At 46.7% G+C, this 13233-nt stretch overlaps 1 protein-coding gene across 3 annotated transcripts in view; it reads left to right on the forward strand.

The window, feature by feature from the left end:
- Positions 1-501: 501 nt before the first annotated feature.
- The window catches only part of LOC133356994 (porimin-like), a 47214-nt gene continuing 34482 nt past the window's right edge, over positions 502-13233 (forward strand). For all 3 annotated transcript variants that reach the window (XM_061574739.1, XM_061574737.1, XM_061574738.1), the window contains exon 1: positions 502-659. In XM_061574739.1, the coding sequence (XP_061430723.1) occupies positions 596-659 (64 nt within the window). In that variant the 5' untranslated portion in view covers positions 502-595. The remainder of the gene's footprint in view (positions 660-13233) is intronic.

Here is a 13233-nt window from a genome sequence, read left to right on the forward strand (position 1 = left end):
CTCACCCACTCATTCACTCACTCACCCACCCACAACCCACTTACCCACTTACTCATTCACTCACCCACTTACTCACCCACTCATTCACTCACCCACTCACCCACTTACTCCCCACTCATTCACTCACTCACCACCCACCCACCACACCCACTCACCCACTTACTCACCCACCACCCACTCACCCACCCACCCACTCACCCACCCACACCCACTCACCACTCACACCCACACTCACCCACCACCCACTCACACATCCCACCCACCCACTCACCCACCACCCACTCACCCACCACCCACTCACCCACCCACCACGTCAGGCTAGAAGCCCACCACGCAACGCTGTGGGCGGGGCTTCGAGCTCCACGTCACGACCTCCACCCCTCCCTATATAAGCTCCCGCCCGCGGCGGCCCATCAGAGCTCCCTCTTCTCACCACCCTCCTCTCGATTTCCCGCCAACACCCACTCGCCTCTCCACTGCTACCGTGCGCCGTTGCCGCCTGTGCTTTTCCAAGTTATATTCTCCCTTTCTCGGCTATCGTTTCCTCATCTACCCAAACCTCACCACCAACTCCCCTCACTCGCGTGTTGCCAACATGCGGACCCGAGTTTCCAGCGTCATCGCCTGGGCTCTGCTCGCCGTCGTTCTGACAGCCTCAGGTGATTTTCCACCACCGTCACCCGTGCCGTGCCGTGCTAAGCGAGAACGCCTGACGAGGCTGGTGGTGGTGGTTCTTGTTGTTTGGTTGTTGTTGTTGTCGTCTGCCGCGGCGTGGGTCGCGATAATTTAAAAAGTTTTGAAATCGCCGCCCTCCTCGTCGCCGCGTTTGCGCTTTCGCGCGTGGCGTCGTGAGTGCACCTAGCCTGGCACGGGCGACGCAAATGAACGTGCGGATGCGGACTAAGGCAGGCGTCGGCAGGTGAACGGCGGGTTCACGCCGGGGCATCGGGAGATCGAATTGCAGGTGTGAGCGAGTGTGGGTGGTGAGTGTGTGATGTGAGCGAGTGTGGGTGGGTGAGTGGAGTGAGGGTGAGGGGGGGAGGGTGAGTGGTGGGTGAGTGGTGAGGGGTGAGTGGTGAGGGGTGAGTGGTGAGGGGTGAGTGGTGAGGGGTGAGTGGTGAGGGGTGGTGGTGAGGGGTGAGTGGTGAGGGGTGAGTGGTGAGGGGTGAGTGAATGGGTGAGTGAATGGGTGAGTGAATGGGTGAGTGAATGGGTGAGTGAATGGGTGAGTGAATGGGTGAGTGAATGGGTGAGTGAATGGGTGAGTGAATGGGTGAGTGAGGAGTAGTGGGGGTGGGTGAGGGGTGGGTGAGTGGGGGTAGCGAGTGTGGGTGAATGGGTGAGTGAGGGGTGAGAGTGAGTGGTGAATGAGAGTGAGTGGTGAGTGAGGGTGAGTGGTGAATGAGGGTGAGTGGCGAGTGAGTGGGGTGAGTGAGCGCGCGGGTGTGAGGGTGAGTGGTGAGGAGTGAGTAGTGGGTGGGGGGGTGGGTGAGTGGTGGGTTAGCGAGTGTGGGTGAGTGAGTGTGGGTGAGTGGTTGGTGAGGGGTGACTGAATGGGTGAGTGAGGGTGAGTGGAGTGAGGAGTGGTGAGTAGGGGTGAGGGGTGGGTGAGTGGTGGTTTGGTGAGTGTAGGTGAGTGAGTGTGTGTAGGTGAGGGGTGGGTGGGTGGGTGAGTGTATGTAGGTGAGTGGTGGGCTGGGTGGGTGAGTGTGAGTGAGTGTGTGTAGGTGAGTGGTGGGTGGGTGGGTGAGTGTGTGTAGGTGAGTGGTGGGTGGGTGAATGTGTAGGTGAGGGGTGGGTGGTGGGTGAGTGTGAGTGAGTGTGGTAGGTGAGTGGTGGGTGGGTGGGTGAGTGTATGTAGGTGAGTGGTGGGTGGGTGAATGTGTAGGTGAGTGGTGGGTGGGTGGGTGAGTGTGTGTAGGTGAGTGAGTGTGTAGGTGGGTGGGTGAGTGGTGGTGAATGAGGGTGAGTGGTGGTGAGTGTGGGTGGTGAGTGGTGAGGGTGAGCGCGCGGGTTTAGAACAACAACAACAACGCGCGCATGGTCAGTGACTCAGGTGCGTGTCAAAGGAGGAGGTGGAGGAGGAAGACGGTCCCACACCGCCCTTCCTTGACATTGTCTCTCTCTCAAGTATAACAAGTTGGCGTTACTAACACGCGGAGCAGCACTATGCACACCTTGGCTGTGTCGCCTGACGAAGCACGTTGTGGTTCCTGGCAGCGAAACGTCGAAACTCGGACCGGTGGTGCTGTACTCGTAACGAATTATCACGTTCTGTCTACGTGACACAAACCTTCAAGTTGCATTCATTAGGTATAGATAACCCTGGTGAGTCTGATGCAACCGCAACAAGCAAAATATGAACAGAGAACATGTTAAAGCGACTACGCGCTTCAGATACATCCTGGATAAACCTGGCAAATCTTCCAGAAAATAAAAAAACGTATTACAACGCTGTGTGCGAAAATCCCAGTGTAATGCAAGTCAAACAATAGCAACAATGAGACAATTTAGATTAAAGTTATCGGGCCAACTCCGCGTTTCCGCAAGAAACATGGCTTAAACCATATGTTTTAGAAATCAACAAAATAAAGTTATTAAATACAATGTAACAACAGTTATCGTAGGATTCTAGATGTGAAGCTTTCGTGACTGCAAGGATTCATACTCTTAGTTCTTTCGGTAAAGTCACGTAGGTAAAAAAAAATTAAAATTAATAAAAATTAAATACAAATCACGACGTTTCGGAGGCAACACAAGTCTCCGTCATCAGGGGGGACCGTCACAGCCAGATTTGCTGCATCAAGTGAGGCAGGGATTCAAGATGCAAGCTCTTAAATACAATTCTTTGGGTTTTTTGGTAAAGTCACGTATAAAGATAAAATAATAAATTAAATAAAATGCATGCTATTATTTAATTTATTATTATTTTATTTTTATACGTGACTTTACCGAAAAAACCAAAGAACAATTCCTGCAGTCACGAAAGCTCCAAAATTAAGATTGAACCTCATAAATACAAGTTAAGGGGGGAGGAGAGGGGGGGGGGGAGCTTATCAGAATGTGGTAGCCAATGAATCGTAGGAACTTTGATTCAAATGTAACAATAAACTATATACATAACATGTACGACCAAACTTGCAGCCATATCTGGCAGCTCATTGGCTTGTGGTGGCGGGTTCATCGACACATTTATATTTTAACGCGATCGAATCCCCCCAAAAAAAATCTGTATTATGGTTGATAAGTGTTAACTATCGGCTTGTCGCCTGACGAAGCTGGTTGTTGGTATGGTTGTTTGGTTGTTCGGTTGTTGTTATTTAAGGGAGTAGCGTCACGGTTGCTACTCGAGCTGTACACGTGGTGGGCTAAAGTAACAAAAATTGGCGCGTGTACTACATTTCTCGTGTTGGTGGCGGATTTAAAGACCACGATTATATATTTACTCGATCTAACACAACACCACCCTCGCCAAAAACAACAACGACCACCTCACGTATAATGGAAATAATAAAATAATAAAAATAAAACATAATAAAATATAGTTCTTTAGGTAAAGTCACGTAGAATGGAAATAATAAAATAATAAAAATAAAACATTTATTTGTATTATTTTTTATTATTTCCATTCTACGTGGCTTTACCGAAAGAACCAAGAAGATGAATCCCTGCAGTCACGAAAGCTTTAAATCGAAAACAACCACCTCTGTTGAGGACTACAAGTTGTGTGTTCGATGCGCCAATGCCATATCACAGCCGTGTCAATCAATATGGTTTACCCTGTATTCTTGTACAGGGAAATTGAGTTTTCAGGTCCATATGGTGTAGAGCCGTTTCATTACGGGCAACAAAAAAATAATCATATCAGTCTATTTGTTTGTGTGTATCTCCTTGTGAATGGGACTTTGTAGAATGAACGTTGAGATTTATGAAGGGGCACGGGGTGACCAATAAGGTTTGAATTGGTTGCTAATAATAAGGGCACTGATAAGGGGTTGACAGGTATGAACTACACTACTAAACGCTACACTATACACTACACTACTACATCATACGTGTCAACCGATACGGTTTAACCCTGTATTCTTGTACAGGGAAATTGAGTTTTCAGGTCCATATGGCGTACGGCCGTTTCATTACGGGCAACAAAAGTGGGTTTGTTTGTGTTTCTCTCTTTTGATGGAATTTTGTAGGATGAACGTTGAGATTTAAAAGGGGCAAGGGATGACCAATATGATAGGAATTGGCCTGTAATAAAGTAGGCACTAATAAGGGGTTGACTGGTATGTCATCGCTGTACTGTAACTCAAATAAACACAACCCGCTGCTTATTAAACTCGTTAGAATTTCGCGCATATGCCTACAAAACATTTTTTTTGGTGGTTGTGGGGCCGACAATTGTTGGAAATCTGTTGGATCAACTTTTTACCCCCCCACCCACCCACATCTGGGTCCACTTTCTATAACTTTTTGATTCAAGCCTTCTGTAAAGGCTCTCAAATCATTTAGTTGATGGACAAACGGAACGTTGGACTTTTAGAAGAGATTATGCCGGAGCGTTTTGGTTAATTCCAGTAGCACTACGCGGCCAATTTGAGAACAACAATGAACACACACACAAATTTAAGTCTTAAGAGTTCAGATTGTAATGGCTGGAGGCACCTTTTAAGGATTCTTAAGGAGTCGATGTTAATGTAAGGAGTGCTTCTCGGCCATACTAAGGCACGGTGAGGAATTTCACGGTTCATTGTCAATTGTTGAGAGACTCCAGGAGGCAATGCGAGGCAAAATTAATGGATTCTTAGGATTCGTGTTTATAATTCTTGAGGCTCATAGAGACGGACTAAGCCAACTTTAAGAATCTTAGATATGTATCCCACGTAACCAGAGCAAGGCATATTTAAGAGGTCCTGACGGTGTATTGTTTGTACTGTATAATGCTCATAGAGCCACACTTTGCATTCTTGGGGTACTGTACGTATTGTGTTAATGTCAAGGGCTCGCAGTGGCAAGGATATGTTTACAACTGCGTCTGGTATGCAGAAGATCGTGGGTTCGACCCCAAGCCTGACGCCTGCTGCTGTATATTTGAAGTTTGTGTGTTTCTCTCCCCGTGGTCGTGGGGGATTTTTCACCGGGTCCCCACCGGGTTTTTTCCCCCTCCAGATTTAGCATCAACATCATGCCTTTCGAGTATTTGGCAGCCGTCCTCAGGTGAAGACCAGGTCTGTCGGGGAGACAGCGTCTGAGGACGGCTGCTTGCGTTGTGGCCGAAACGTTGTGAGAATTATTTTATTGTGTTTTATTTTTATTATTTTATTACTTCCCTTCTACGTGACTTTACCGAAAGAACCAAGACGATATTTAAACGATTTTATTTTCCTAGGTAAGGCCCACTAAGCTATATAGTTATTTTTCAGAAGCGACCTCGCTATCACAAATTATAGCTCGGCGAAGTATACTTATACGATTATAACTTGTACTTATAATCGCGTGGAAATGTATGGCAGCCAAATACTCTAAACACACGTCGGTTCTGAACGTGGAGGGAAAAACCAGAGGACCCGGAGAAAAATCCACGCGAGCACGGAGAGAGACACGCAAACTCCAAATATACAGGCGGCAGGGTCGGGATCGAACCCACGGCCTCCTGTATACCAGGCGAGGTAGTTAACATCTCCTAGCCGCCGTGATGATGATGAGAGAGAGACACGCAAACTCCAAATATACAGCAGCAGGCGTCAGGGTCGGGATCGAACCCACGGCCTCCTGTATACCAGGCGAGGTAGTTAACATCTCCTAGCCGCCGTGATGATGATGAGAGAGACACGCAAACTCCAAATATACAGCAGCAGGTGTCAGGGTCGGGATCGAACCCACGGCCTCCTGTATACCAGGCGAGGTAGTTAACATCTCCTAGCCGCCGTGATGATGATGAGAGAGAGACACGCAAACTCCAAATATACAGCAGCAGGTGTCAGGGTCGGGATCGAACCCACGGCCTCCTGTATACCAGGCGAGGTAGTTAACATCTCCTAGCCGCCGTGATGATGATGAGAGAGAGACACGCAAACTCCAAATATACAGCAGCAGGCGTCAGGGTCGGGATCGAACCCACGGCCTCCTGTATACCAGGCGAGGTAGTTAACATCTCCTAGCCGCCGTGATGATGATGAGAGAGAGACACGCAAACTCCAATTATACAGCAGCAGGTGTCAGGGTCGGGATCGAACCCACGGCCTCCTGTATACCAGGCGAGGTAGTTAACATCTCCTAGCCGCCGTGATGATGATGAGAGAGAGACACGCAAACTCCAAATATACAGGCGGCAGGGTCGGGATCTAACCCACGGCCTCCTGTATACCAGGCAAGGTAGTTAACATCTCACCAGCAATCGTATAAACAATGAAAAAGCTTAGCTATGGAAGATATCTGTCGTAAGCGCACATCTGGAAAGTGCATCTGGCGGTGAGAGCAGTTTTTGTTTGTATTTTAGGAAAACGTATTTTTCGGAAAAGTTTGAACTTGATCATGAAAAGCGATAATCCTTTGTGTGCCTAAACAAGCACGTTTCATTTGGTGACTTCATTTGTTCATCATTGGTAAAAAATTAACCCGTAAAAACAAAGTTTTTCACTATAAATCCTTTATATGCGTGTTCAATGGGCCACACAACCCAGACCACATTGGTCTTTGAAACGGGTGGCTAGAGTCCTCTCGTCCTCTGGCTTGAGATGGCTGCCACCTATGGGTTAGATGATTGTGTGCCAGCATTAACCAATTGGTAAATAAATATTTTAAAAAAATTCCCTAAACAGTGTACAATTTTGGAAAAAAAATTTCACGAAAATGCATTGTCACGCACAACGAGTCTGTGTGCAAAATGTCAGCTCGATTGGATCACGGGAAGTGGGTTAAAAATGACCGAAAGATTTGCACGGTCGCAAGCAAGCACGCAAGCAAGCAAGCGAACTTAATATAAAGAATTTAAAAAGGGTGAAAAGTGTGCGGAGAACCGCGGAGAGCGTTGGACGCTTCGAGACTGAAATAGCAACATGTACATTGGAGAACGAACATGAGTTGTGTGTGTGTAATATGTAAGTTTTTACCATTCAGATCAGTGTGGCCTTGGACGAGGACACATCATGGCCATTATCATAATCTTTAGACTGTAGGAGAAGCTCTTTCACAGATTTCCAATGTTGGTGGTTCGGGAAAGTTACAACAAACATTAACAAGACGGTCCCAAGACCACACCAGGATAATAACACCACAGTGGTAGTCCCTCAATAAAAATGGCATATTAACATTGAACTATCGATACTACACGGGTAAGGAACGAGGTTACAAATCACATTTGCAAATGTGGCTGCTGTATTCAGCGCTAATCTTCTGCTTCACGATGTATTATGGTTGAGAATAATGATGGAGTGGCAGCTACGGGAGGCAACACACCCACCGCGATGAAACAACACCTTGTGGTGCCGGTACTTTATGGATCATCGCGTCATGAGAATTGTGGGGCGATTGTGATGACTTAAAGTTTCATTGATTAGGTACTAGCCCTGTGAGCCATGCGGCTCTTGAGTCGGGCGCAACCGCAACAAACTAAATATGAACACAGACCATCCCAAAGCGACGACGCGCAACAGAAACATCCTGGAATAAACCAGCAAATATTGCCAAAAAAAAACTTATTAAAACGCTGTGTGCAAAAATCACAATGTGGTACAAGCCAACAACAACAAACATAAGACAATTTAGATAAACCATATGTTTTCGAATCGCCAAAATAAAGCTATACAAACAATGACTTTTGGGGAGGGGTGGGGGTCTTCATCTAGCAGTGGATAAGTCTTGGCTGACGGTGGCGTCGAACTCATTGTTGAAACTAAAAGTTTCGTTTTCTAGGGAGAGGTGTGGGGGGGAGACGCGTTTTTTTATTTCATTGTACCAAATGGCGTGTGAATAATAAACTCTCCCACGTTAGGCGAGTTGTAACCTGCAACGTTTGCTAATGTTGTGATGACAGCGGTGTGGCGTTTTCAAGTCTGCAGGTAAAAATACGCCACTGCCATGGAAACCCTCGGTTTATTCAAGTTCTAAACCCTGCAGAAGGGGGTTGAACTGCGCAGTTGGCAGTCGGTACGAGTCGTCAACATGATACTGGTGTAGGAACCACCTGATTCCACCAGCCCACAGGGGATTATTGTGTCCGTCCGTCGTGCATCCAGAAATGGGAGGGGTGAGGCTGGGTGGAGAGGGAGGGAGGGGTGGGGTGCGGAGGGGCTGGGTGGGGAGGGTGGGGCTGGGTGGTGGGTGGGGCTGGGTGGTGGGTGGGTGGGGCGGTGGGAGGGGTGGGGCTGGGTGGAGAGGGGCTGCTCACCCCGTGGTGCCCTTATAAAACTCAACGTTTAACCTACTCACGCCGGCATGTGCCCGCCCTCACAGTTGGCCATATTTGCGGAATACACCACGCCGCCGTTGACCCTGCAGGCCATTGACCGAGCAACCCAACGTTCCTACCAGCTCCCTCCGCAGGAATGTGTTCATCGCCGATTCCCTTCCCAACAAGTTTACCGACCCGTACATGGATGATGCCGACTCCCCATCGGCACCCGTCGTGGGGGTTGTTACGCATACTTGGTATCACGCTGCTCGGTGTGGGTTTGCGGAAGGGGGAGGAGTTGGTTGCCCACGACCACTTCAGTTATCGCTCGCCGCTCACGTGAGCTGTGGTCAGGAATCTAATCTGGTTTTTGCCCCATTTTCGTATGGCCCAATGTGTTAACCACTTGGTCACCGCTCCCCACTTTAAAGAGCCTTTTGTTTGTCATCGATTGATAGCCGAGGTATTATAGAAATGTGTGGTTCACATGCCAGTGGAGAGAGACTCATTAAACGGCCTGGCGGAGCTGATGGAAAATTGCGTTAAAGGTTCTCGGCCAGTCTCAAATAGATTTCCGCAAACATTTTAAATTGTGCCCTGTCAGTCTAATCTCCTCCGACTGGGAGTCTCATCCACGCAGATTTTCGTTCGGGTTCACGGCACGGTGAGAGAAGCACCACTGCACTACACCATGGCAGCTTGATGGCAAATTAGTTTGGAATTTTGAGTGTTTGCGATCTCTGGTGTTTTTCTGGTTGTACGCCTCCCCTGTTGTCGTTCAGTTTCAGAAGAAGCTTCCAACGTCACACATGATGGCTGAACAACATACAGTACAACCCGAAAACAGAGAGAGACATACAGCACAACCGTGAAAACATGGTTGAGCGTTAGGCCCTCATACGTGTTTATCACATTGGGTTCCTCCAAAGCACATCCCGTGCCAACCCATACTGTTTACCCCGTATTCTTGAACGGGGAAATTGAGTCTCCAGGTCCATACGGTGTACAGCCGTTTTAGTACGGGCAAAAAAGTATACTTTTGTCTTTGCTTGCGTTTCTCTCTCGTGATGGGACTGTGTTGGATGAAAGTTGAGATTTTTAAGGGCACGGGGTGACCAATGAGGTCTGAATTGGTCTGTAATAAGGTAGGCACTGATAGGAGGTTGACAGGTAGGCACTACACCATTAAACGCTACATGACTAAACACCACTACTAAACGCTACGCTACACTACTATACCATACCTGTCAAGCCATACTGTTTACCCCAATATTCTTGTACAGGGAAATTGAGTTTTCTGGTCCATACAGCGTACAGCCATTTCAAAACGGGCAACAACCAAAAATGTCACTTTCTCTCTTGCGATGGGACTTTGTAGAATTAACGGGGTGACCAATCGGCTCTGAATTAGTCTATAATACGGTAGGCACTGATAAGGGAGTTGACAGGTTTGAAACGCAGAATAGTTAATAAAGGAATTGACCAACACATTGCAGTGCTTAGGACCCTATAAACAAAAATACTCGGTAAAGGTAAATTGACTTTACCGAAAGAACCAAAGAGTAAAGGTAAATTATTATTGACATTCAGGCGTGAATTCTGTGAATTGTGAAATTGTGTTTTTCTGGGTGACCACGTGCAGACACTTTTTTTTGTGTGACTGCTTTGGCATGATGACGCATAAGCACGCGTGTTGGTTTAACCAGAGCAACTGGGGTCTGTGCTTTTAAAAGCTCTGCACGAAAAACAATGTGCCATTTGGCAATGTCAGACGTGTAGACTTTGTTTGTATTGTTTTGAATTAGACCGTGTCTTTTACAGGAATTAAATCGATTTCTTGGGGGGGCACGGGTCGAATTCAAAGGTTGCAAACAATTCCCTCCTATTTGTTCTGGTACAGTTTTGTTTCAATTACACTCGAACTTGGAGTTGGCACGCAGCAAAAATAGTGTTGTCACGTGTTGTGTGGGTTGTTGCATGTCGCTGGGAGGGACTTTTCTCAATGCAGTGCTTGATTAAAATCCTGCCGGTAAGCTGGTCGTTGGGTGGTTTAAATACCAGCATGCAGTGTGGACCTAATGGCATTTGTGACATTGCTAATAGCACAAGGTTTACTGTCGGCGTCAAAGCCCAAATCGCAAGTTAAAACATACTTGTGACCCTGGGTGCAGCCACACTTTGGATGTTGGGTGCGTCCAACTAGTACAACAACAAGAGGAGAGCCATGTTCTTAGAATTCGTGTAAAAAAAAAACTACCCAAATACTTTGAGGGGCGCGTGAACGCGAGACTGGGCCGTATTTTTTTCGTAATCGCTATTTTAAGAGCAGCACACGCGCGCTCTCGATTGTTTGTAATGGCGCATTACAAATTATTGTTGGGCTTTGAGACATTTACCGTTTATCGAAAATGATTCGGAGGGGTTAGTTTTTTTTAAATTTACTTAACAATTATAGTGTCGGGAGCCATGAAGCAGTCCTTGAAAGAGCCGCAGGTTATCGACCTCTGAACTAGGAAATTCTTCGGTGGCTGTTACTTGAACTACAGATGAGAAGAAAACCCTGTTCTGGGGTGTCGAGTCTGCGGTATTTGGCATCGTGGCCCTCTGAACGCGAGTTTGATGCTTTCACACCATTGGAACCTTCTTTGCCAGTAGCAAAATATGATAATTGTTTTTTTACCCTTTTATCTAGCAACAAAACTGACACATTTTTTACAAGGAGTCATGTTTGCATTGACCACAATACCTGCGATCAGAATGCAAACAAAAAACACAACTCTTATGTATGCACTGTCCTTGAAATTGATTGGTCCACACCTGAGACAGCTTTTCTTAGAGCCTAGCCTTTTGGCGTCATCTGGTCCAACACCATGTGAGACTCGGCGCTAAGAAAAGCTGTCTCGGGTGTGGACCAATCAACATCAAGGACAGTGCATACATTATCAGAGTTGTGTTTTTTGTTTGCATTTTGACCGCAGGTATTGTGGTCAATGCAAACATGACTCCTTGTAAAAAAATGTGTCAGTTTTGTTGCCAGATAAAAGGGTTAAAAAAAACTCTTATTATTTGATGCTTTCGTTACTGCTCAAGTGGTGACATTTGAGCGTTGTTGCGCCGTTAATAGACGCACTTTTTCCTTGGGGCATGACAACAAAACAGGGGGTAACCTGCTTTGAGGCCTCTCTAAATTCATTAGTCGTGGAAATGGTGATGCAAATATTAACGCTCACACGATGGCCTGGTGACTGAGCGGCCTGTGTGAAGAGTGTGAAATCCTTGTTGGGCGGGGTGGTCGACTCTGCCCATTATCTCCCCAGGGGGGTCATAAAATAGGTACCACTTTGTGGAAAAGTTTAATGGTCGTTGCCTCAATGCTCATTTGAGCAGATTATTGTTTCGTCATTTTTTTGCTTTAAACTTATAACTCTAATGTCAACAGTAAGGCTTGTTTATATTACGATTGTATTAAGCAAGCTTTTTCATTTCTTTCTCTTAAATTGATTTAACCCGACCACCGTTTGTTTTAACTGCACGATGCTATGAATATTCTTACCCCACTGTACTTTGTCCACCCTAAACCGCATCCCCTGCACAAACCATGGCAGCAGATGCGGCTAGCTGATGCACAAATAGAACATTAAAAACTCTCCCGTAGTGGTGCGACTGGTCATCCAGAGCAGGACTGTGCAACGTATAACGACTCAATTCCCCGATCGACAGCGGCGATGATACACCGCTGCTCATGACGCAGTCTTAGCCACGTGAATGTGAAATTATAGTTGTTCTGGATCTACATGAGCCGTACGAAAGAAGAAGACCACTGTTACACCATCGCAAGGAGTTGTTTCACTTCTCCTAGCCACACGTTTGGGGTGTGTGCACATCTTTGCGTAACTTGGCACCTGTGTTTACACATGTAATTGTATACCCACTCGCACAAGCGTCTAGTGAAATGCTCTGGTGGCACAGTGGGTCGCAACGGCAGTCAAGAGTACCGAGTTGGCACCGCTGACACATCCAGGGTTCAATTATGGCTTTCATCATCAGCAGCAGCAATGGTCAAATCCACTGCTGAGTGAGGGCTTTCCCCAAGCCGTCGCCAGCTCTCGCAGTCTTGCAATTCAACAATCCATCTGGCACCTGCGTACGATCTGATTTAATCGACTTTCTGTTGGGTGTGTTCCTTCCCGGCTGCTACTCAGTTTCCACTTCTGTCACCCCCCCCCCCCAAGGCAGTCGGCCATCAAAGACATTATCATTAACCTTGAGTAAAGCAATCCAAATCGTTTGTCAAATTCTTAGGGCGGGTTGCATGAGTCATGTTAGTTTGAGTAAATATCCCCTTGATCTAGGTCATTCCCATCTACAGTTGACGTCTTAAAGATATCACTCACTGTACATGACCTTTACGGCCAGGTAAGAGTCCACTGGGACACCAAAAATAAAGCTCTCTCTGAGGGTGTGACCAGGTATGCTGGGTTAACGCCGTGCGTTGTATTTACCTAGCACAGAGGATTAAAAAAACAACAAGATATAAAATGTGTAAAAGGCACACGTGCGTATCATCTGGTATTTATTTTTTATGCAGAGGCACAATGTCTGTGTGCCTTTTTACCCTTTCACGTCTAGTTGTTAAACTTCTGTTTTTTGCACCCTCTGCACTATTATTCTGTTGTGGAATGTTTCATAATTTACACACAATTGATATCTGTTGACACTGACGAATGCAAATATAGCAGGGACGATGTTAATAATTGCCCTGGTGGTCTGTCTGGCATATACAAAATAAAATGGGTCGAAATAAATATAAAAAACATTCTAGACTTCAACATAGTTTCCGTATC

Source organism: Lethenteron reissneri, chromosome 56 (assembly GCF_015708825.2).
Source record: "Lethenteron reissneri isolate LAM-NWPU_2019-01 chromosome 56, ASM1570882v1, whole genome shotgun sequence".
In the NCBI taxonomy this organism is placed as follows: domain Eukaryota; kingdom Metazoa; phylum Chordata; class Hyperoartia; order Petromyzontiformes; family Petromyzontidae; genus Lethenteron; species Lethenteron reissneri.